Here is a 26,494-nt window from a genome sequence, read left to right as displayed (position 1 = left end):
ACTTATAGGAGCTGCCATGAACCTCTTACAAGCGGCCAACACAAATTTGGCTAGGTCGATGTTCTCGTTTGATTGCCACAGCTTGCATTTTGACTGTTCTATTAGCAGATGCTGGAGTTGCAGGTACCAGCCAACACCTTCAAGTGAAGGCTTGAAGGCAGGTGAGCAAGCTGTATGAAGGGGTTTTGCTCCCCATGCCAAGCACCTGCAGCTTTTACCTTCAGGCAGATGAGAGCAGCAAGTGTCACAGCACACCAGCGCTTCGGCTTATGTGTGCTAGAAATACTCTTAGGCTTAGTAGGCAGGCACGTCAAAGAAAGTAGACTTGTGCACCGCAGCAGGAGGGGGCCCATTCCTGGATCTGCATGACTGTCTATGCTGCCTGCCTTTTGCTTGCCACTGCATCTCACCCATGCCAATATGCCTTGTTCCTGCTTTAACCATCCCTACCTGTATGCCCAGTCCTTGCGGGCTTGTCCCATCCCTGCCTGTGTGCCCCATCCCTGCCCATGTGCCCCATCCTCGCCTCTATGCTTCATCCCTGCCTCCATGCCCCATCCCTGTCTGTGCCCTATCCCTGCCTGTGTGCCCCATCCCTGCCTCCATACCCTGTCCCCGTCTGCCTACGTTCCCTGTCCCTATGTGCCCCATTCCCTTCTGCATGTCCCATTCCTGCCTCCGTGCCCCATCCCTGCCTCCATGCCCCATCCCTGCCTCCATGCCCCATCCCTGTCTGTGCCCTATCCCTGCCTGTGTGCCCCATCCCTGCCTCCATACCCTGTCCCCATCTGCCTACGTTCCCTGTCGCTATGTGCCCCATTCCCTTCTGCATGTCCCATTCCTGCCTCCGTGCCCCATGCCTGCCTCCATGCCCCATGCCTGCCTCCATGCCCCATCCCTGCCTCCATGCCCCATCCCTGTCTGCCTCACCCGGGAGGGCCCAGCCCAGCCTGCCTGCCCTGTGCCCGTCTGCGTGCCCCATACCTGCCTGCACTCCCCATCCCTCCCCACACACCGCATCGTCTCCCGCACGCCGGCTCTCTCTGTGCGCCCCATCGCTGCCTGCCAACGCTCCGTCCCTGCCCGTGCGCTCTATCCTCCGCTGCGCGCTCCGTCCCTGCGCGCCCCGTCCCTGCCCCTGCGCCCGCTTGTCCGCCGCGCACCCTCCGCTGTGCCCGCTCCCTCCGAGCCCCGGGGGAGCCTCGGGGGAGGTGGCGGCGGGCGGGGGCGGACCGGCGGCGGCGGCTCCCCGCCTCCCTCCCCGCCGCCCGGCAGCGGGGGGCCGCGCCCCCGCGCACCTCCCTGCCCTGCGGGGCCCGGAGGCGCCGCGCACCCCGCGCCGCTCGCAGAGGCGCGCAGGGGCGGCCGCGAAGCAGGCGCGGAGCGGCGGAACGGGCGGTCCCCCCCCTCGCACCCCCCCGCCCCCCCTGCCCGGTGCACCACGCCGGAGCGCCGCGGGAGCAGGATGGCCGCGGCGGCGGGGCAGCGCCGGGGCACTGCCGCCTCCCTGCTCGCCCTCGCCCTGGGGCTCCTCGCCGCCGCGCAGGTAAGGGGGTCCGGGGGCTCGCCCGCCTACCCTTGGGGTGGGCAGCGCCGGGCCGGGGCTGCCCCGCTCCGGAGGGGCGGCGGGAGCTGCGCGGGGCGCGGCGGTGCGCTCCGCACCTGCGGCCGCCGCGGGATGCTCCCGTCGGCGGGGCTGGGGCAGCGCTGCCCCGGGCGGCGGCGGGGCTCCTCCTTGGCCGGCAGGTAGCCACCGCGGGTGCCCGCCGCCCTGCCCTGAGCGGAGGGCTGGCGGGAGGCTCTGCCGGCAGCTGTGTTTGCCGAGCGGACGACTCCGGGAGACTGCGCCAGGCTGGTTTTACAGCTCTCTGGAAGGGAGGATGGGAGGGTCGCTGTTAGAAAAGTTACGATCCTGCTGAGCTTTGCCGAGTGTCGAGGGGTGAGGTTCTCAGCCTCCTTCGCGGGGGGAAATGCTCTCCAAGATGCAGAGCAACTCTGGGAGTCCCCCGCCTGAGTTTCTCAGACGGGTCTTTCGTTCGGAAAGCAGAGCGCTGAGCTGGGCCGTGTCACTGCATTTCCCTTGGGTGTAATTTACGTCCTCTAACATGCTCTACAGGTAGTTTGCTTTGCTTAGTCATCAATTTGCCATTGCCCAGCTTTTATTTCAGGCTCTAGTCAAGGCAAAATAATAAAAAATAAAAAAAGATAAAATATAATAACGTCTCTGATGTTGCCCCAGTCAGCCTTCTGGAGACAGTAAATGAACTCACTTTCAGCTTTGTATGTGCCCTAAAGAAAAGCAAGTGTGAACATGGCTCTCTGAAATCATTCCCATTTGTTTTTCTTTTTAAATTTTGAAGATGAGTTTTAAATAAGTGATAGCACATTTGTAGTAAAGATGATGATCTTTTTGTGTTTAGGGCACTAACTTAACCCTCTCGAGAAAAAACTGAACTTAATTTTAAAAAATAAGTACAGGGTCACTTGAAGTAAACGTAGAAACATTATTCTCCATGTAACTTCAGGCTGCTGCTGAATGGGACATTTCAGGTCTCCTCCTGTGCTCCTGACCGCGTGTTTTCTCCTCCCTTGAACCTCTGTGGTAACTGTACATCCATGAGCAGGTTAGCCTAGTGATCTGAGTAAATTTCTCAATTTTGATAGAGAAGCTTTTATGTTAGATTACTTTGCCTTCTGTTGTTGCACCACTTCTGGATTGTGTGCAAAGGAGATGATTCAGAAGAACAGTGGGGAGCCCTGGGGGATGAGGATGCCAGCCTACACCTGCAGGCTTGTGGTCAGGACTGGATCATGACTGCGTCACTGGAAAAGTTGTTGACAAAAGCCTGCAAGGTGCATTGGTAGCACTGATGTGCCTCAGGGGCGCACAGACTGGCCTGTAGAGACCAATGTCTAATGGGATCTGGTATCTGTTTCTGATAAAGGCTACTAGAGCCATAAAAGCTGTGATCCTGCAATGGAAACCTCATCTGGCACATCCTTTCACCCTGCCACCAGCTCTGTTCCCAGCACTGAGACTGAGCTCCCCTGGCACTCAGCTCTGTCCCTGCTTATCCTGGCCCTGTGCACCTGCTTGCCCTCTTTCTTGCAAGCAGCTCCTCTTTGGGGGGAATTGAAATAGCTCCTTACTTCTTTTTTACATGCAAATACAGAATATTCAGGCTTACTTTTGAAAAAGTATGGAGTGAGTGAGATGCAGTGCAGTGCCCTGGGAGCTGGAACAGACAGGCAGTTTAGTTTCCTTTGGCTTTTATGTTGGATGCTTAGTTACATAAATTTCATTTTACAGTTACTGAGATAGTGTTACTCTTGAAATAGCAGTTTGGCGCTGCCTCTTACCTCTAGTCTCAAATTTACACAGTGATAGTGTGAATAAAATCAGTTGTCCTCGTGGACAGCGTTTCCTAGGGCCAAGAACGCAATCAGCCCGGGAACCCTCCTGTTGTTTTTTCTAGCATTTGTAATGCGAGATAGTGGAATAAGTGGGATTAAAGTTATGCTTTACTAAGCAGTCACAGGTATGTGCATGTATCACAAAGACGAAATTAAAAAATGACTGTAATTTTGTAACACTGCATTGTATTAATCTAAATTTTAGATTAAATTAAGATAAAAAATGATTGTTCTCATGCACTAAGTACGACCATGAATTTAGAATTTGGATGATATTGCCATAACATATTACAATAAAAAGGAGCTTATAAAACCCTTTGCCTTTTTTTGGAAGGAGAAGTAAACTGAGTCTTCAAATTGCGTGTTGTTGTTGTTACTGTTTTATACGTCCCTCAGGAACTAGACCAAATGGGGTCTTTTGATTAGTAATAAATAGGATCTATTAATAATTAAAAATGAAAAAAAAATTATTGATAGGTCTGAACTCTATTTTCACTCTGTAGTTTTGAATCCAGTGCTAGTTTGCTGGGGATGACACGTGTTCTACTGCATCCTCAGTTCAGTGTTCCTGTGGAATTTCAATTTCCTCTTTTCATATAGTTTTGACATGGAACGGCTATCACCATTTTTTATAATTTTGTCCTCCTTTACGTCTTTAAACCAATATATTGGGGTTTAGTTGAACCTTTCTTCTAGTGATTCTTCTCAAAGTGATCTGTTTTTTAAATTTTGCTGTTGCAAATTTCAAAAATGTGGAAGAGGTTATAGTAGATACCCCGATAAAAGAACCTAAACTGGCTTTTTAGATTTCATTGTGACATAGTAGTTATTGTAGTAAGCTCAGCTTTTGGCTCTGCTTAAGACTTCATGTATGAGCGTTGTGCGTAAGTGCAGGCATATTCACATGGGTTATATAGGCTGATTGGATATGAGCAGGTTTAGGTCTGGAAGGCATGTAGGGAAACGTAGACCACTGGCAAATGGAATTTCCGTGGTTGTCATGTCCTAGACTTTTTGTGCCTCGTATTTGCTATATGCTATTAATTTTTTTTAAATTTAAATAGTGTGGTTATTACAGTGTTCCCTTTTTTATATCCACAACACGTGTTATAGTGTGGGAGGGAGTGAAGTGGTGGTATTTTCTGTATTAGGAAATAGTTCATGTGGAGAAGAAAGCATTCTTTTAAAATACTTGCATGTAGTGATGTAATAGTAGGTTATATTAAGTATCTACCTTTATCTTTTCTCCAACAAAGTACTTTCCAAGTAAAAATCCACTGAGTTTTGTTCCACTGTCAAGATAAGACTATAACTATCTCTTCTATTGAATAAAGTCAAAAAGAAAGCCAGTAAAAGATACTAAAAATAGGAATATGCTCACAATCCCTGAATTTGAAGAACTGACCATATTACAGTTAGAAGGTCAAAATACTGAAGTCTGGAAGCATTTTAGAGAGATTGTAGAAAAAAAATGAGATGAGGACAAAATATTAGTCCTCATACTCATATAGTTCGACTAGTCAGCCAGCACTGAAATATCACCATACCCCTACTTGTTTCATGTAGAATAATCTTGAAAGCAGTTTGTACTCATCAAAATAATTTTGTAGTGTGTTTCTTATGGATCTTTGTAGTATTGTGACCAAAATTATATTGATGAACATAATTATGGCTGGTAACGTTAAAGTTGAGATTTAACTCAAAGAAATTTCACCTCGTTGTAGAAGGCTTAAATAAACTTCTGTTACTTTAATGATTGGAGTTGTCTCTTGAGCTTTCTAGTAGACAAAATGGGTTCTTGGTTATATTGTCAACTGAAGGCATGAAGCTGCAGAAGGTATATTCCTCTTACATCATCACCTGTGGTATCATCAAAATTCCTGTTGTTTCCAATAATAAGACTCCCGCTTCCCTTCTAATTGGAATCACCGAATCACAGACTGGTTGATGTTGGCAGAGACCTCTGGACGTCATCTTGTAGAATCCCCACTGCACAAGCAGGGTCACCTAGAGCCAGTGGCCCAGGACCTTGTACAGATGGCTTTTCAATATCTTCAGGGATGGAGACTACACATTTCTCTGGGCAACACATGACAGTGCTCACTCACCCTCCTAGGGAAAAGTGTTTCCTGATGTTCAGAGAGAACCTCCTGTGTTTCAGTCTGCACCCATTGCCTCTTGTCCTGTCGCTGAAAAGAGCCTTGCTCCATCTCTTTGCACTGTCCCTTTGGGTATTTATGTACACTAATAAGATCCCTCTGAGCCTGCTTTTCTCCAGGCTGAACAGTCCCTCTCAGTCTTTCCTCATAAGATAGACGCTCTGGTCCCCTCATCATCTTTGTGGGCTTTCATTGGATTCTCTCTAGTATGTCCATATCTTTCTTGTACTTGGGAGCCCAGAACTGGACACGGGACTCCAGGCGTGGCCTCATCAGTGCTGAGTGGAGGGGAAGGGTCACCTTCCTCAATGTGCTGGCCATACTTTGTCTAATGTAGCCCAGGATACCATTTGCCGCCTTTACCTGAAGGGCACGTTGCTGACTCATGGTCAACTTTGTGTCTACCAGTTCTGCCCCCGCTCCATGCTTTCTGTAGAGCTGCTGTTTACGTACAAATTTGGTGAAGACTTTGAGCTAGCTTTTTACAATGGTGGGCACCTGACTTCAACCAAATGTTTTTAGGAAAGTTTAATGCAAAATTGTAGAACCATTTCTGAGAATTCAGGTGTATTGGGGAAAATGTAATTTAAAGCAGTTCTAATGACCTTTCTTTCCTTAAAATCTTAAACCCTCTTAGTTTCTTTGTGAAGAAGCGTTGAAAATTTAACAAGAGGAAGACTTTGCACTGGAGATGTCTACTGCTAAAATTGTGAAAGTGAGACTAAATTTGCTTAAGTTACTCTGCATTCATAGCCTGCAGTGCACTAGAGATTTAGGCCGTCAGCATTTTCACACGTTTTTACAGGCCATATGTGAATATGTGCATATGTCAGGGAAAAGAGCTGTACTTCCTCTTCTCCTGTTGCACCAGGCAAAGTCAGGTTATTCACAAACTGATATTACATCTGGATCCTACAGCCATGTTTTCATCTGGACATGTTGTGTAAAGGTGGGATGAATGAAGGATTTGTGAGATGCAAATGCAGATGAAACAAGAGCTACAACAGGTCAAGACATAAACACAGGGAATGCGAATATTTTAGCACTGGTCTGATTGTACAGCTTCTGAGAAGTTATATGATCTCTGACAATATTGCTTGTTGCTCTCTTGTGTGAGGCCAGTAAACAACTCTTCTGTAGTAGCTTTTGCCTTCTTAAAATGAAGGGAAAAGAGGGAATCAAACTCTGCTTTTATGGTGTCTATCTATCTGATTTGAAATTTTATCACATTGCTCTCTTAGAGGTGTATGCCAAATTTCACAGATTTAAAAATATTGCCCTGTTCGTGAATATTTCCGGCAATAATTGGGTTGAGAACACAACCATACAGTTAGGTACAGATATAGAATCATAGAATGGTTCGGGTTGGAAGGTCACCTAGTTCCAACCCCGTTGCCATGGGCAGGGACACCTCCCACTAGACCAGGCTGCTCAAAGCCCCATCCAGCCTGGCCTCGAACACTTCCAGGGATGGGGCATCCACAACTTCCCTGGGCAACCTGTGCCAGTGCCTCACCACCCTCACGGCAAAGAATTTCTTCCTGATATCCAATCTAAATCTACCCTCTTTCAGTTTGAGGCCGTTGTCCCGTGTCCTATCCCTACACTCCCTAACAAAGAGTCCCTCCCCATCCTTCCTGTAGGCCCCCTTTAGGTACTGGAAGGCCGCTATAAGGCCTCCTTGGAGCCTTCTCTTCTCCAGGCTGAACAGCCCCAACTCTCTCAGCCTGTCCTCATAGGAGAGGTGCTCCAGCCCTCTGATCATCTTCGTGGCCCTCTGCTGGACCCATTCCAACAGGTCCATGTGCTTCTTGTGCTGAGGACTCCAGAGCTGGACACAGTACTCCAGGTGGGGTCCCAGGAGAGCAGGGTAGAGGGGCAGAATCACCTCCCTCGACCTGACGGCCACGCTTCTTTTGATGCAGCCCAGGATGCGGTTGGCTTTCTGGGCTGTAAGTGCTCATTGCCTGCTCATGTTGTGCTTCTCGTCCACCAGCACCCCCAAGTCCTTCTTCTCAGGGCTGCTCTCAAGCCATTCTCCGCCCAGCCTGTATTTGTGCCTCGGATTGGCATGACCCAGCTGCAGGACCTTGTATATGGAATACTATTTATCATTAATGAGTGATGACAGAATTGATTGATGAACATGTCCTTAAAAAAGTGGAAGTATAATTTTCACTAATCTAGATTGGATTCCATGTTACAGTCTCATGTCCCTGTAAATTATTTCTCTTATTAAAAATGTAACCTGTGCATTAAAATGCATCTCTGTTCTTGGTGTAGAAATTCATATTGGGTGCACAAAGTGGACACTGCTAGAGCTTTATGGAAACATCAGAGGATGTAAATTATTGCTGATAGGTGTCCCAAGGATTAAGGAATTTTGTGTGGCTATCAGATAAGCACATGTTTTTGTACTAGGATTATTGAAAACCTTGGTTAGAAATTGAAACTTTTCCTTAGACTTTGAGGTGATTTAACATGAACAAGAAAAAAAAAAAAAAAAAAGGAAAGGAGCCGAAGTGTGCTTTTATTCCTCTTTCACTGCAATCCACACTTCAATACTTTTACTCCTCGATGTCTCCTTTTAAATTTTTTTCCTACAAAATATAATAAAGTATGCTTGCCTGTGGTCAAAAAGATGATAAAAGTTGATGAAGTCTGCTAATGGGATGACGTATGGTGAGTAGACTAGTAAGTCATTAGCTGTATTTAGCAACGACGGTATTGTCCGTATGCTTCTGTTCCTGCATTTTCAGTCATCCCATAACAGCTCAGGTCCGTGGGTACATGTTACCACTGTGGATCCTAAAAATGCAGTTGTGTCCCAGCTGCAAACAAGATATTTCTGTTTTAGTAAGCGAAGTAACAGCAATGTAACATGTCATTTACAAGATTTGGTGAATAATGCCATATGCATCTGAGTCATGCCACTATTAAATTTAATTAAACTCTTTAGACCCTTCTCAGTCTTAAGGGTATGTATTTTGTATGCTGTCTGAAAGAAATGTACTGTCAGCATAATTGTTGAACATGTATGTGCAAGGAAGGTTACCAAGAGGGGGAGAAATGGGAAGAAAAGAGACAATTCAAGGCCTCTGGGAAATATATGAAGTGGAGCTGCAGTAGGTACCTTGGAATAAATTGTGGGATGAATAGATCGCTAATGCTGTTTGACATACAGTTACATTTTCTACAAATAGGAGAAAGAAAGAAAGAAAGGAGAGAAAAAAGTAATTGCATAATTTAGACTGAACAAACAAGGGAAATCAGATTATAACAATGAGTTGTGCTGGATAACGGAAAGCCCGGTTCTTTAAGCATATTGTTCTACTGAGTGGACAAGAGCAGTATTATATGTGCTGCTTACACACCAGTTCAGGACTGGTGTGGGAATGGAGTGGGTGATCTAGCAGGATCGTCCCATCTCAGCCAATAATATCCATCAGAGGAATTAAACAAAGCCTATTCTTGCATCCATGCTTCAGTTTGTTCATAGTCCTATATGGCTAGGTGCCATAAATAATGACTGCATTACATCAGTCCCAGATATGGCTTGTGGAGTGTTGTTTGATACTGTTACTTTTGACTCAACCAAGTGTTTCCAGAATTTTCAACTCTACAAAATACATTTTTTTAAACTAACCCCATATATGTCAGTTCTTTGAATGAGGCATTTAATAATGGTAGAGTAGATTTATACAAAACTGCCAGTAGTTTTTTCATTTAGTTTTGCTTTGACTTATGGATTAAACAGGCGTATGTATTGCATTGAACGGAAAGGCCTACTTGTGGATTTTGACATAATTATAATAATACTGCCACGCTCTGTGTAGCTCAGGTGGGCTGCAGAAACCAGTTTTTCTTTGGGCTGCACATGTTTTTTGATTCTATGAAGAGCTGATATGAAGGAAAGACTTCATGTGTAAAAATTACACTACTATGTCATATAATAGCCAAAAGCTACTCCTGTGTGGCTGCACTTTTCTTTTTTTTTCCCTTCTCTCAGTGTTTTTTTAGAGGAAATAGAGGGGAGCCAGACTCATCCTGACTTACTTACGCTAACTCCCGAAGAAATGACTGACCAACTGCTGCACTGTGAAACACCCCTTCCTTTTTGCTATGGGCTTAGCTGAGCTATGTTGTGATAGGGAAGGGGAAATGAAGAAGGGAAGAATTTTTTAACAGAAGAATGACATTTCAAGCTTTGATTTCAGAAAATTTGATATTTAAGTGTTTAAAATTTTTCACGTGACTGGAGAATTTAGGAGGCAGCAAAGGTCAGAGCTGAATGTCTCACTGATCATTTTGATTAAGTAGTGTTTGTGAAAATGCTTCATTTGTAAAACTGCTCTTTTTTCAAGGAAAGAATAACTGCTTCATTGTAATAGGCAGTGTCAATAATTTCATGTCAATTTAGTATGGTCGACTGGTGCATAGAGTGGTGCATGAGGCCATTTTGAAGTGAAAACAGTTTAATTTTTCTCTGAAATTTTTTTAGAAAATTATTCTTTTGATAACTGACATCTGTATGTTTCAGTGAGAAAAAGCTGCCTTCGCAAAATCTCTCAAGCAAAAAAAGGTGCGCCAACGTAGAAGACAGAAAATAATTTCCAAATATTTTTTCTCTTCCCCCCTTACTTCTACCTGGCTTTCTGAATCCTCTTGCTACAGTCGTGCTCCTGCTAAAAAGTGTTTGTGTTGCATGTTTGTAACTTTCGTTGTAAGTGATCCCAGTGAACCTATGAAATCGGTCATATGAATCAACTTAATGTGTTTGCAGATTTGGAGACTGTGTCCGAACAGTCCATAGAAAGGCAACAAGACCTCTGTGTTTGGTATGTTCTCCCCCATTGTCTTTTACTTCTAACCTTTAACTTGCAGATAATGGCACCGGATATTGCATCCGAAGGCTTATTATGAGCACCGTCACTGAAGCATAATGCTTCACCTGCCATTTGTACGGTGGCTTTTCAGGTTCTGTTTAGTGGGAGGCTGCTGCCAGGAGGTAGATTCTTTAGTACCTACGAGTTTCTGTGCTGTACTGCAATGATTAATTGAAGGAGGTGTTTATCCTTGAAGTGAGTGATTTTCAAACTTTGACTATATGTTTGGGTTTTTTTTCTTTTTATTAGGAGATGCTTTTCAGGTGTAAGTCAGCATTATATTTAGTGACCTCATTAAAAATTTGTTTTTGTAGAAACTGTCCTGTTTAGGGATAAATTCTATGAGTTGCTAACTGAACTTTTTTGAGTCTATATGAAGAAGTATTTCAGAAGGTTAAAGGGCAGTTGCGAGATTGGTCAGAACATTTGGCTTTCATTGGGATATTTACGTTGGTATTAAGGTTCCTACTGAAGTTCATTTTATAAGCGAGCACTCTGTTTCCTGTCTAAATTCCATCTTTTCATGTTGCATAGTTCATAAATGCTTAAGCATTTTAATTTGCTAACACAATATACACTTATCCTGTAGTCCCTTACAGGAGTAAGCATTGTTACAGCCTTGCACCTATGCACCTGTATATACATATGTGAGGCAAAGGTAGAGGTCATAAGAAAAAAAAAAATCTCTTCTACTTTTGAAAGCTACTTGCCCTCATTACTTTAGCATTCAATTACAGAGGATAGAGAGGGTGTTTTTGAATATGAATTACACACTAACAGAAGTGTGCTTAATTTGTAGTAAGCAAAACTAAGATATAGAACAATTATCAGTTGCACACAGACAGGAAAGAACTCTGTTTTTATTTTAACGTAGAAGCTTGTGCTGTATTAACATTTTTATTAGAAAAATGTTTTTTTCCTCTCTATTATTCAGTCTCTTGTAATTTTGGCAACAGCGTCATAACATTGTTATGATGTCTTGCATTTAAGAGTAAAGGAGCATACTGAAATGAGGACTATGTACTTTTGGTTTTTGAATCAGAGACTGGGAAATGGTTTTATCTTTGTATTGTTTTATTTATTCGATTTTCCTGATTTAAAACATTTTGAAACAGTGTGCTTGTAGAACGTGTGCACCTTCAATGGCAAATTTTAAACATATCTGCCCTGGGTTAATCATAGTGAGGTTGTAGCGTAGAAAGGGTTTATTATTTGATGACTGGCTTTTTCAGGGAGGTTGAGCATTGGGGTTACCTGACTGCCATTAACTTTTAATACAATTTGGAAACCTAACTCAATCTTCATACTACAGTAACTGAGGGAATCTACTAGACACTGAACAGACACATAGTGAAGAATGTTTTTATTTGCTAGAAAAGACACACAAAGGAAAGAAACAGGAAAACTTGATGCTTGGTTGCTCTTCAGAGGCAGAAATGCAACAGAATTCATCAGGTAGGCGATGGTTCCTGCACTTGACTGATTGACCTGTGGCGGTCAGGGAACAGCAAGCTAAAAAGTGATGTGCTTAACATTTCCGATAGATAACATAAAAGCGACTGCATCCTGATAGTGGGAAAATGACCTTACTACATGCATATATGAATACACACTCTACAAAATTATTAGACTTGCTGCTAAAAGGCAATTTTGGGAAAGGATTTTAAAGCTATACATTTTTTAAAGAAATGTCTACTCATCAGAAGGAAGTTCTTCTTAGGAAAAGCTTACTTCTAGAGCTTTTAGAAATTTTAGAAGTTACTCTTATTTTTCTAAAAGCTTTATTTGCATTATATTTCAAGTAAAAAAATGTGACTTTGTCAGGCTCAAAATGATTTTTTTCTGTAATTATCTGAAACTCTTTACTTCATACCCGATCAAAGTGGACCATTTTTAAAGTAGTTTAATTAGTGAGACCTGCATGCTGTTCAGAAGGTTTTGGAGGGCAGTGGGTGGTGTTTGGCTACTTGTTTTCTATCCATATTTATAAGATTTCTGGGGAAAGTAGGGGTCTGTTTGTCAGTTGGTTGGTTTTTGGTTTTGGGTTTTTTGTGTTTTTTTTTTTTTCCTTTTTTCTTCCTAAAGTGTAGCAAGAACATTTCTGAAATCTCAAATTTCTGTAAGAGAAAAACATGGATTTCTGCTCAGGCTAAAATTAGCTTGCACCATGGTCTTCTTTTCCCTGTCTCCTGAAATTTAGGTAATGGAGCAGTCTTTGAACATGTTGATATAAATTAAATTTTTGCCTTCAATCCGAAATGTTTTCAAGAAATCATAACATGGATTTCTTTTCGTAATTCTAGAGTCTTGCCACATGTCTAGCACTGGTGTACTGGTATTAATTGGTCACTGATGAAAAGGAAGGAGAACTGGTATTTTCACAGGATCCCTGAAATGTTCTGGGTTGTGGAACAACCCTTTTCCTGGTCTTGGAGAATCCTTGTTTTCATGTCAGATCACACACAAAGAATTCTGGATGTTGGAGTCCAGTTTAAATGAGTATTTACTAAGTCCGTTTCAAACTGGTTTACTGCCAAGAAAATTATTACAAATATAAGGTGTGCCATTTATGTGACATCAGACCTCCAACAGGGTAAGAATATAGAGGAAAACCCAAGAGTTCATTAACGTAATTTGAAATGTTTATATGAGAACAATGAAGGAAAGAACCTGTGCAGTAAAGGATGGGATAGTTTTGTTTTAAAAGGAATATTCCTCTGTATTTGATTCTATCGTTGATATAACTTGGCACTATATTGAGACTATGTCAATACTAGGAGAAAAACAGGTGTATTTTAAAAAATGTGTTAAAACCCTTATATAGGTACTTTATGCAAGTGGTTTGGAATTAACTACCGTCTATGTTGGATTTTACTACTGATGCAATGTTGTATTTTCGAAAGCTTACCTCTCACTGGTCTATACAAAGCCGAAGTGGTTTGTTTCCATATGAAACATTGGTTTGGCTTAGATAGTGCCATGCAGAGTTTCAGTGCTTATCTGTGTCTGCTTTTGTGCAGATCAGATTCTGGCTTTGGAAACCTGAAAGCTTGGATCTTCCTAGGCCCCCTTAAAAATTCAAGCCAAGATGAAAACATGGAAGAAGGCTAAGTATAAAGCTGCTCCTCGGGCTTTTTATAAAAGTATATTTAGAGCCTTGTCAGGCTCCTGTAATATCCTTATGGAATTTTAACTATAATAGAACACGTTCTGAAATAGTGACTATAGCTGCAGAGGAAAGCGGGTATATCACAACGTCACTGTGGGCACATAATATGGTAAAATGCAGTAGTTCACCAATCTATTAAAAAACCCCTGTAGTTAAGCGGACAGTTAGTCAGCAATCCATATGACCCAAAAATATTGCATCATGTAATGACCATTTTAAGACTGCAGCAGATATGATTATCTGACCCCAGTGGTTAATAAAATTGTAAGTCCAAAAGTACTACTGGCGTAGCTGCCTACTGGCATAGCTACTGTTGTATTTTTTTGTTTGTGTGTTGGTTGTTTTGGTGTTAAGGTGGTGGGGTTTTTTTGGGGTGGGGAAGAGCTCTTGGGATTAATGTGAAAGTTAAAATATTTTTGCATCTTATGAAATCAGCCTCAGAATGCTTTTTGTGTTCCTGTGGTCAAATTGCATCCAACATTCGGTGAATGAATTTCAGTTAAAGAAGAGGGGATGGAAAGGTATATTTTTGCATTTATTTTGTTTTGTTTTACTCTCTGAAAGGCTTTAATCTCTCCTGCGGAAAAAAAAATAGGGATCTATTACATGCAGGGAAGCAATTTTGCAGAAATACAATTTTCAAAATACTTATGTTTAATACTCTGTTATGAAGATGCCCCTGTGATCAGGCAGCTGAAAGTTGACGTTTATATGTTTTGTTCCTCTTGTAAGTTTTGCAGTCATGTTCTTTTGTTATGGGGTTACAGCATTGGTGGATAAGGGAAGAGTGACTGACGTCGTCTACCTGGACTTGTGAAAAGCATTTGACACTGTCCTGCACAACATCCTTGTCTCTAAAGTGGAGAGACATGGATTTGACTGATGGACCACTTGGAATTGACTGGATGGTTGCACTCAAAGAGTTGCGGTATATGACTCAATGTCCAGGTGGAGATCAGTGATGACAGGCGCTCCTCAGGGGCCCATATTGGGACAAGTATTAAACATCTTTGTTGGGGATGTATACAGTGGAACTGAGTGCACCCTCAGCAAGTTTGCGGAAGACACCAAGCTGAGTGGTGTGGCTGATACTCTAGAGGGAAAGGATGCCATCCAGAGGGACCTGGATAGGCTAGAGAGGTGGGGCTGTGTAAACTTCATGAAGTTCAACAAGGTCCTGCAAGGTCCTGCACCTGGGTCAGGGCGATCCCAAATATGGATACAGGCTGGAGATTGAGAGCAGCCCTGAAGAGAAGGACTTGGGGGTACTGGTGGATGCAAAACTGAATAAGAGCCAGAAATCTGCACTCGCAGCCCAGAAAGCCAAACGATATCCAGGGCTGCACCAAAGAAGTGTGGCCAGCAGGTTGTGAGGCGATTCTCCCCCTCTACTCTACTCTGGGGAGAGCCCAACTAGAGTACTGCGTCCAGCTCTGGGGCCCCCCAACATAAGAAGGACATGGATCTGTTGGAGTGAGTCCAGGGAAGGGCCACAGAAATGATCAGAGGGCTGGAGTACCTCTCCTATGAAGCCAGGCTGAGAGAGTTGGGGTTGTTTGGCCTGGAGAAGAGAAAGCTCCAGGAAGACCTTATAGCAGCCTTCCAGTACCTAAAGGGGACCTACAGGAGAGGTGGGGAGGGACTCTTTATCAGGGCCATAGGACAAGGGGTAGTGGTTTTAAACTGAAAGAGTGTAGGTTTAGATTAGATATTAGGAAGAAGTACTTTAGTGTGAGAGTGGTGAGAGACTGGAACAGGTTGCCCAAAGAAGTTGTGTATGCCCAGTCCTTCGGCGTGTTCAAGGCCAGGCTGGATGGGGCTTTGAGCAGCCTGGTCTAGTGGGAGGTGTCCCTGCCCATGGCAGGGGGGTTGGAACTAGATGGTCTTGAAGGTCCCTTCCAACACAAACCATTCTGTGATTCTATGGGAGCTGCCTGTTTAGTCCTTCATGTTGTCCATGACAACTTGTGAAATAAAGACTGTTATACTTTGTTTCATCATTGGTAATTCAATTTGTTAAGGTACAGTATTTTGTGCACTTATTTTTAGGCTGAGTGTGTTCAGGTTACAGTCTTGCTGGGGATTTGCATGGAATTTTAGGATATTTTAAGGAAAAATAAGAAATGGGAAGGGGAAACAGCAATGTTATTTGGTACGATCATTTTTTAATTTCCTGAATTTTAACCCTCTCTATTCTCATAAGATACAAAATTCTCTCTTCTCCCACAATATTGAATCCTGGTGTCGAAAAAGCTCACCTGACTTCTCAAGGGTAAGGGTAATAGCAAAAGAAATGGTACACAAGTTGTTCCAGTCTGTGTCCATCCCAGACAATGTGTTAATTGGAAGAGAGGGTTAAAGATGCCCTCAATCTTGCTTATATGTAAGCAACTACTATGGTCTCCCAACACACATCATTCTGTCCTAATGTATTACATGAAATTTGATGGTTGCCCTATGAGGAAGATAACTCTCTGTTTGGTCCTACTTTGAAAAGAGAAGCAGATAGAGCCTCCCGAAGCATACTTAATGAATCAACTGTTTGTCATTCATGTAAACCTCTTCAGCATGTACTCCTTTCTCAGTGTTCCCTTTCCTCTAGTAAATGCCATTAGTTAGATCTAATCTGAATGGAGGTGGCATTTGGATGCAAACCAGGTTGAAAAGGGGAGACTAAAACTTTTCCAAATACTTGCTTCAACTTCCTCAGTTGTGAAAGTGGGATTGTGATAAGGACAGTAGATAATGTAATAACATAAAACCCTCTTTGGATAGGACAAACTGCTTAAATGCATGTTCTGGAAGCCAGCCTGACAGGCTTTTCACCTGCTTCTCAGGCATCTTAATAATAGGAGAAAAAACGAACAGAAAACTCTTACTTCGTCCTAGTGCTCCTCTTCCCCTCCCCTGGGTGCTGTTATTGCTTTATTTCCTGGTAGAAAAGGTGAGACATTGCAGAAAACCTTCAGCCGGGTGTCACTTTCCTTTTCCTTAGCTTTTATTCCCTGGTGAGTGCTGACTTCAGCAGCTTGGAAAAGTGACCCAGCTCCTTCCAACCTGGAGGAAGAGGTGTGGCTGTCTTTTGCCCTGCTGATACTCCAATATAACTCTGACTCATATAGAGCACCAGATGCAATTACAATTTTCGCTTATGGAGAAGCACACAAAAAATTTTACTAAACAGATTTCTAAATATCTAAAATGCATTGAAAAATTTTTGAGTTGAAAAATTCTTAAGTGTTTGACAAAATATATATTAGTATATAAAAATTGTTTATTGCATCGGGCTTATATGTGCATGAATAGGTATTTTCCAAACGTCCATAGATTTCCTGGATGGAAGTCAGTTTCCTGCTGTTCAGAGAAAGGGAAAATTGTATATTTGAGTGGTAAAAATATCCAGGATTTTCAAATATTCATGACAAACAGGAAACAACAAAGCAGGTAAGCAAAGATATTAGTTTAAATATGTTTGCTGGGCTAGAGGAAGCCTGTTCTTAGAATCAGATGTATGAATGCATTTTTTCAGATTGTGATACAGGAAGGCAATTATATTTTCTGTCAGTGAGTTTTACCCAGCTATAAACCCGCAAATTTAGTATTTTGAAAGTCCTCCACACAGTTACCTGATTTTCTTTACTGTTTATTATTATATAGCCTAGATTTTGAGGGAAAGAAGATCATTTAATGTAACTTAGCATTGCATCCTGTCAAATATAACTTTGTTCAAGTTTTTATGTATATTTTGTATGCTAAGAATGGTGTTGGCTGGCAGTTCATACTCCCACTACTTTAAAAAAATACACATGTGAAAATAAAATAGTTTTTTTGGACTTGAAAAATAATCAAACAATTTAGAGTTAAATATCCAAAAGAAAAAGAATTATTCATATAGATGAATGGGGTTTGAACATGCAGACCGAGATTCTCTGGGCCAGATACATGCATGAACACTGTTAAATATTGTGTACATGCAGCAATCTATAAACATAGCTGGTGAATTGCTGTATGCTGGGAACACAAGAAAAACAAGTAGGCTTTTCAGGGATCCTTACAATTATTGTCTCTACAGAAAGAAAAAAATAACCTCTAGAGGACACAGATTCAAAACCTTCAATTTCAGAGAGAAGAAAATGCTAGACAAAAGAAAAAGTCATCCAAATTTTATTCAAAGCCTCTTTTTTAAAAAAAAAAAAAGGGACCATAGACAAAATTAAAGATAAAATGTTAAAGCTTCACACAGAAGTTTCTACAACATTTGTGGCCCGTGGCTGAGCAATAGCAATACTCCAAAACTGAACAGATTTGTAAGAGTACCTGGGTCCCAAGGAAACTGCATCACAAAACTAAGAGGGTAATTATAGTCAATAGAAGCTTTGTAATGAATCACTGATTTAATTTGTTTAAGTTTTTCTTCTGTAAAGTGTAGAATAAAAACAGGTCTTTGAAATTATAAATTAAATAAAACTGAAAATTGCCTAAGAATTCTAGTTAACTCCACTTACTTAACTAAGTCGATTTTTAAGGACTAGATTTAAAAACGAAGGTCCAAGTGGGAAGATTGCAATTAACGAGCTGACCTAGGCTGATTCGCCAAGGCTATGTCTAGGCTGTGTATCCAGTTTGGGCTCAGGTAAGTAGGGCAGGAAGAGCTGATTTCATCATTTGATCTCTACATTTGAGAGTTCAGGCAACGGCTGGTTTGAGACCACACTGACTGTTTCTTTACTGCTCTATTGCCCAGGTGCCCTGGTCATGCCAGGCCTCAAGTTGCAATTAGGTTCAGGGCAAATGGAGGTTACTGAGCTAATTTGATTCATAGACTTTTTCTGGATGTAAGTGGAGGCAGGGGGATGGGGCCTGCACTGGATGGAAGATATTGGTGTAGAGTTTAGCACCAGATAGAGCTAACCAGGTATCACAGGCTCTAGGAGGTGTGTTTCAGAATTGCTCGAGAACAGGGAGGATTAAAAAGCTGATTTTGTGAGTGTTGTAAGAGCCTAGTGTGATTAATTCAGTATGTTGTCTGAACAAATTTTTTTTTGTTAGGAAGGAAGCAATATATGTTGGATCAAGTAGAATCAGCCACTAAGAGAAGCGTGCTACTGCTGACGCATTTTACTGGATCTCAATTCTGCACATCAGACCTGAAAAACATTTCTGAAAATACCACTACAAGTGGGCCGTTATCAGTAAAACTGCAAAAGAAAAGTATAAGAGAGAAACATTTTCCGTTTTCACCTCTATGAATTCAATAGTGCAGTATATGCAGATTTTGCTACAATTTGTTTTTTTTCTGTTTTGCTTCAAGATTTTTTAAAAGAAGCTGAGAGAACGGTTGTTGAGGATATCTTTGAGTTTCTGAACTGACTTTTAATGACTTGACTTACCTGCTCTAGGTGACCCTGCTCTGGCAGGGGGTGGGACTAGATGATCTCCAGAGGTCCCTTCCAACCCCTACCATTCTGTGATTCTGTGACATGTTCATTTCATCTACTGTTTGGTTTGTATGGGATGTCTGCTTTTCTTTTTCAAGTTATTTTCTAAAAGTAGGTAATAGTGTGACATAAGAGCCTTATGAAACCAGTTTGCTTCATGGTTAAGGGTCCATAGGTTTTGCCAAGTCAGATACGATAAGATGTAAATGGAAATTGTCCCTGCCCATGGCAGAGGGGTTGGAATGATCTTTAAGGTCCCTTCCAACCCAAACCATTTGATGATTCTATGATTCTATGAAATCAGCTGTGGATAGCTCAGGTATGTGTAAACAGATTACTTATAAAGTGATTTCTCCTGTAGATTGTCCCGTTACAGGTTTGTTCTATAACCATTTAGGTGTATAGGAGTATTAGCATGTATAAAAGTGCATTTCAGTATATGCTACTTCTTTCAATCTGTTCTTTAAAAGGCGTATTTGGGTTTCTACAGAAAGTGGATTCTCATTCAGACTTTGGGACTCAAAAATTTTACAGATGGCATATCTATTTGTGACAAAGTCTCTTACCTACTACAGCCATATTTTATAGTATGTATATTTATTGGTGATTTTGTCTTAATTGCAGTCAAGACCAATGTTTATTCAGAGGATGTTAATTCACTGTAGGCTATCATTTTGCTTTGGATTCTATATCCTTGCTCTATAAGGTAAGTCATTCATTAGTATAAATTTATAAGTCTTTGACGGGTTCGGGGTTACCCCAGGGAAGAATCTACTAAAATAAAACAATAGGTCTATCAAAGAATGACAATGTGTGATCTGAGAAGGAAGAAATGACATTTATATGAAATTAAAATGCTGAATGGAATCTGCGTACTAATATAGAGAGGAAAAGGTAAAGTGCTGGTTATTTACCCATTAAAGGACAGGTAATAGAGGTTTGAATTCTCTGCCAGCTTCAGCACAAAACCTCAATGACCTTTGGCTAGGCCATTTTAGGACTGTGCTTGTCTTATGGTGATTATACTTCACCTACCTGAGGAAAAAGAGAGTTAGGAGAAGGAACAGATTTTTAACGCATATTGAAAATTGGATGTCCTTTCTTTTTATATTTTCTTATTGTTAGAGGACATTTTTGAAGGAAACACTGGCATTTCAAAGATTATTTTATTACAGAAGGGTCAGTGATTGAGCAGTGTTATGGAGATGAAGAGTTAGAGAGACCTGGAAGGATGGTACTGCCAATGTTTCAAACAAAGTTGCTTCTTTCAGGCGGTGTACAGTTTCTCAGCTATTATTTCTCCCTTAATAAAGTTGATGTATTGAGAGGATGCTGGTGCAGACAATTACCTGGGGAAGCTGGAATCCCTAACTGTTGGTGTAATTTGAGTGTTTTTTTCCTCTAAATCAATTGTGAGGGAGAAGATGAAGTTAATTTCTTATTTTTCCTCCTAGACAAAAAGTTGTCCTGGAGCACAGAGGTGCCTAGTTATTTTTAAACAAAATTGAAGAGTTAACCACAAAGACAGCACCAAGTTTTTGAATTATTATACTTAGTGTCAATGTTGCTGAAATATAGACAAAATATTTTGAATAACAGTAAGATAAGTATGCAATAAAAATGGACTCGTAAAATTTTGATATAGCTGTTGCACAGTCAAGCTACAGAATGGCTTACTGGCTGCTATACCAGAAACAAACAGGTCTGTAAGTTTCCAATTTAAGGGAAAATTCCCCTTGTATTGTATAGATATATTAGTAAATTGTCTAAAGTTGTTCTTCAAAGGCTGAATTTCAATGTTTTTCGTGTGTGCCTGTATTCAATAATGAGGATGGAGCAAGGCACACAGTTACGTATCATGTGTAGTAGGGAAAAGCTGGACTTTCCATTTGAACTGGTTGGTTGATTTTTGGGGGATGAGAAGAGATAGTCACTTGCAGAAAAATCTCACTCTGTTGTTTTCACGCCAGTGGGATAGGAGGCGAAGGTTCACTTCTTTGAGTGTTATATCCTGCAACAGGGAGACAGGGTTGATATGGAGTATTTAGAAAAGGATACAAGTAGCAAAACAAGTTGAATGTGGTTGAAAAGAGGAAATGGATTAGTCTGACCCTCAAAGAAGAAAATATATAAGAGAAAAGGAATTTTCCTTTATACTTACAGGTATTTACATCTCAAAGAAAAGATGGTTTTTGTTTTCTTTTTTTTTTGTTTTCAGGAACTTAAACTCTGATACCACATTTCAGATTTTATCCTCAACTTCAGATGCTTATCTGACTGTCTGATGAACAAGGCAGCGTTCTGTATATCGCCCATTTCTGTGTCAGGAGGGGGAAACCGTTTCAACAGCAAAACAAGCAATGCTGCTTGTCTTTTGCATACCCCTTACACGCTGATGAATGGAGAAATGTGGGAATGAAAGGAGGATGTCGAACCTGCATTTTACTAGTGTTTTCCTTTGGGCTATGAACTGGAGCCTCTTAAAAACCTTTTACCTCCAGACTTTTCTTCTTGCCCCCATACAACTCTGCAGCCAGAGGGTGATATTTTATTCATAGATCTTGACACAGGATCAAGCTGAGGTCTTGAATTTCTAACATCTCTTAAGTACCCTATGTTTTACACTCTTTATACAACCTTTCCAGTTGTAAAACAGAGATGAGAGCTTATATTTTCTTGTGTCTTTTATACTTTTGGTTGGTTTCAAAGCAGGGATATGTATGCTCTTTAGGCACTGCACAGCAGAACACAATGTCGTTCTTTGCAAAGTTCTTCACAAAACATTGTATTTTAAATAACAACTGTGAAAACCACAGGCTTTAATGGCAGAACCTTTGCTAGCTGCATTCTTGCTAGCTGAATGTTTTTGGATTACAGGATTAACACCTGAAAATGATGTTTAAAATAGTTGAAGTTAGATTTTTGCACATCAGCGCTAAAATTCCGTTTTGGATCTGCTGGGAGCATTTTTCTTACTTGTAATAACAAGATTATATGTCTCCTCCCCAAAGTCTGCATTGTGTAAACAATCAGTCATGGGCACGTATCCTTCAGACCCCTTCTCAGTGCTGTTTCCATCACTATCCCTGCTTTAGTCATGTTATCCAGCTTTTTCCAGGATTACAGCTGCTGAGAAATTTGTCTGTAATACCGGGTAAAATTGTGTCCTGGAAAGCAATTTGTAAAACTGAATTAGGAAGAAACTTCCTCTTTTTTAATACTGTACTGTAATGCGTTTGTCAACACATTGTAGTATAGCTGAAATATAGGAGACAGAAGCCAAAGAACTGACAGTACATCCTTTTCTCTGGATACACCACCTTGATGAAGAGTTCATTCTACAGTTCTGCATATTGATATATGTGTCTGGCTGATTGTCTTTGTAGCATAGAAAACTTACAGTAAGCAAAATCGGCAGTGAGGATACTGAACTTGGCAGCCGTACTTCATTTCTTGAACATGAGTTTTTGACACATTTGCAATTCTTGCAGCAGGCAGTGTTTGAACAGTGGCATCTCTCATGAACTGAAAATTTAGAATAGAATCTTGATTCCATAAAAAGCACAGAATGTCAAATATCCTAAGACTAAAATAATGTTTACAGCAATTACTTTTGCCTACTACATCCTATTTTGACAAATTAGAAGGATTTCTTTTTCCTTTTTTACTTTTTAGGAGTACTTGGGAAGGACTTCATGCTGTTTGTATTTAGTTTGGTTTATATGGTTTTTACTTCTGTTTACTCTTTCTATATATTCCAAAATGCCCAGATGAAAGACTGGATTTGTAAAATGGCCTAAGTTAGAAAGTTATAGATGGAAGTTTTCTCACTTACTCTGAAATCTAAAGCCTAGGGATCCAAATATTCCTAGTTTCTTAAAAGCTCTGAGAAGGACAAAAGACTTATACTGGATTTTAACAGTTAAGAAATTCTAAAAAAATTTCAAAGTGTGCTAGAGTGACTAGAAGGAGTATATGGTCATGTGGCAACTTGGATATACTTTCCATGTCATTGGTAAGACCTGGTTTTGTGTGCCTTTAGTCTAAAAGGGTGGATTATAAATTTTTTAGACTTTGAAAATGTTGGGGTTTTTTTCATTTGGGTTTAACAGCAGCTTATTCACTTGAAGCTAAATTTTCAAAGTTGTGAAGGAGTTAGCAAGAGATATCTCAAGAGCTCTTTTGAAAAGAGGAACTTAACTAGAGTTTTTTTTCACAGTGTTTCAGAGGTCAGCCTTGCCATTATGTTCTCAGCATGACTTGTTTCTTAGGAATCACAGATTATTAGGTTCAGAAATTCTAAGGATTCTCCTCTGTTGCAATGGGGAGAGAATGAAATTACTGGGATTATAGCTTCAAATCACTTCAGCTGGTTTCATGTCACTGAGGACTGGGGGTTTTTTTGGTTTTGGTTTTGTTTTTGTTGTTGTAGTTGTTTGTTTTTTTGTTTGGTTTTTTTTGTTTGTTTGTTTGTTTTTAAACTGAAGTGATCAAACCATCTATGGAGCCTCAAACAGTAAGCGTTTGGAACTGTTCCTTTCCAGCATGTCCCTGATCCTACTGAGGTCAACAATAGTTGGAAAATCTCCCTTAACTTTCTCATAGTTGAGCTTAAGGAACGTGTCTTTCATCTTTTTAACAGAATTTGGAAAGAAGCAAATCACTGCAGGGCATTGAAAGCTGAGGGCTTATAGTGCGTCTGCTGTAGGGTTATTGGATCCAAGAATAAAAGTCAGAGTTACAAAAGAAGGAAGTATGAATTTTTAGGCAGAATTAATTAAAAAGTATTTTAAAATAATTAAGTACAATGTATTCAAACAATATGAAATTTGAGGTTGTGTTTGTCTTCAGCAGCAACAAGTAGCTTGACTTCTTGGGTTATAATGATTAACCATACAATACTATTTTTAAATAGCTGGTCAAAGAGAATAGATTTGCCTTTGGAAAGCTTGTTTACGTAATTCACAAGATTAAATTAACACAGATAGTATGTGTTTATTATTCTTAAACTACTTAACAAAACTGAAACAGCATTCTTCTTTTGTGTTTGAGCTCTATAAGAACAAAGAAAGCAAACAAAATAAAAGTTATTCTATGCCATTTCCTGATTAGAACATGTAGGCACTGCTTTGAAACAGCCTCCTTAAATATGGCATCTTCTTCGCATTATGCCATGATTTTGGTCATACCAGTACCAATTATAAATACTTTTAAAACGAGGGATCTAGCAAGATTATCTTCAGACCAGAGTACTTTGGAGAATATTGTTTCATTTCCAAGAGAGAGAAAATTCTAAAAATGAGAAAAGAGATGGTTCAGAGGAAGTTATGAAAACAGACTAGAGGATGACCCTGGATTTTCACTTAATGAATTCCTCTAGCAACATTCACAAGCAGGCACAGGAATCTCACTGGAAATGTTTTGAATAGTTATATGCAATAATACATTGCACATTGGAAAATGGTTTAGAGGAAAGTATGGACAGAAACAATTAACTGAGAAGGTTACCAGAACTTCATTATGATAAACAGTTAAATAACTCCTTCTGGTGTTCCATAATCTTTTGGGGGAGGTATTTGCTTTTTCAACAAGCCTTTAACTAGACATTTATTTGTTCCGATGCAGCCTTTAGACTTGGACTTTTCTTGGCTGACAGTTTGTCCATTAAATTTAAAAAGAAAGAAAGAAACAGAAAAAAAGAGAGAAAGAAAAGTGACTGGTTTAATGTTGGCAGTAGCTTATTTTCATGAAATTGCTTTAACCATTGCATTCTGTATGGCTGTTCTCGTGTTTTTCTCTCTTCTTCCTCTCCTACCTCTTCAAGTCTACCAGCAAAAATAAACAGTTTTCTCCACAATAACATACCATGTCTTATTGAAAGCAAAGTTTAATACAAAGATTTAATGATATTAATTATACAAAACCAGTGATAATATAAACAGGACTTTGTTCCTTCTTAACCCTGAATAAGAGGATGACAGGCTAGTTATCTCCAGAATCTTGGAAGAATTATTTACATCCTCTCCTGATGCAGATTACTTGTTCCTCCCTCCCCCTCTTCTCCCACCCACATTCCTCTGAAGCTCTGGACATTTGCCATGGCTCGAAGGATGTTGAGCTGCATGTGCAAGTGTTGCTGTTTACTTGAGAAACTTCCCTGGTGCTTGGTTGTGTCATTTTGCTCACTCTTAAACCACTTGCCAGATTTTTAGGTCAGCATCCCTGTGCTTTCCTCAAGATCATCTGGGAAGTTTCATTTAACAAATTCTTTGTTGTAGGGGTGCCAATGATGTGTTCGATTTTTCCCTTCCTCGTGAAGTGCACAGATTTGTGACCTTAGGTCCTTTGTAAAAAAGAGAAGTGTCTAACCGTCATTCCCAGGGGCATTTGGTTGTATGTGTGTGGTAAGCATGCTATGGAGCTTTCTGAAATTGGCCTCTTATGTGAAATCAGCGACCCACGTGATTCTATCCATCCCTGTTGTCATAGCCCTACAAAAAAAAGTACTCCCAAGTATGTCCCTTCTCTCTGCCAGGTAATTGCTTTTTGTAAATAATTTGTTATCAACTTTTGTATTATTCATTGTCATAGGCTCTCCAAACTGCCTGTCTTGATTAGTATGGCAATAAAATTTCACACTGATTAATCCTGTTAACCATTCTTTTTCATTTTCTTCAGAATGGTTTGGATAATTAGATCTGTGTTCTCTGTAGCTGTATTTTGTTCAACAGAACGAAACATGACAAAAAAGGCATTGGCTGAAAATTAATCCTTTTAAAAACTTTCATTCAACTTTTGTTTTCTAATCTAAGCAAATTGCCAGTGCATGGATTTATATTTGAAAAGGTATTTTTTTTCTCTTCATCAGGAACTGTTATAGTGCTGTTCAAGGATTTCAGTGTTTTCTTACTACGTTAGAAGCTAGAAAATACAATATATCTAAAGACAACTGGATTAATAATCATAACCTGGAATAAAGTAATTGTCAGTGAAGAGCTAAGAACCACATTTATCCTTGATTTATCTTTGTCTATCTTTGAAGTCCTGTGACTAGGAAAGGAAAAAGAAGCATGTCGTGGATCAAAGTCACCAGCATGCAAGCAATAGAGAGGGAAACATAGATATATGCCTGTATATGAAAGGAGCAGTGATGAGCAAACCTGATAGTAGAGCAGAGTAGATACAGCAGAATGGCATGTACGTGAGCCATAAACACAGAAAATCTAGAGGGACAGAAAACAAGAGGGGCAAAAAATTGTTAGCAAAATGTTACTGTGTGACTAGTGGGGATTTTGTGGTTGGTTGGGTTTTTTTGCATGTTTGGGGCAAAATAAATGAAAATTATATCAATACTGGTCAGAACTTAACATGCTTGTGTAGGCAATTGCTACATATAACAAAAATGGGTCTCTGTAATTAGGAACCACA

At 40.6% G+C, this 26,494-nt stretch overlaps 1 protein-coding gene across 2 annotated transcripts in view; it reads left to right on the top strand.

The window, feature by feature from the left end:
- The first annotated feature begins 1,439 nt into the window (after positions 1–1,439).
- Positions 1,440–26,494, top strand: part of ADAMTSL1 (ADAMTS like 1) — a 470,149-nt gene continuing 445,094 nt past the window's right edge. The window contains exon 1 of one of the 2 annotated variants that reach the window (XM_063321445.1): positions 1,440–1,546. In XM_063321445.1, coding sequence (XP_063177515.1) covers positions 1,466–1,546 — 81 coding nt within the window. In that variant the 5' untranslated portion in view covers positions 1,440–1,465. The remainder of the gene's footprint in view (positions 1,547–26,494) is intronic. The other variant, XM_063321444.1, reaches the window with a different exon arrangement.

This window comes from Chroicocephalus ridibundus, chromosome Z (assembly GCF_963924245.1).
Source record: "Chroicocephalus ridibundus chromosome Z, bChrRid1.1, whole genome shotgun sequence".
NCBI lineage: Eukaryota > Metazoa > Chordata > Aves > Charadriiformes > Laridae > Chroicocephalus > Chroicocephalus ridibundus.
This window is presented reverse-complemented; position numbering and strand designations above follow the sequence as displayed.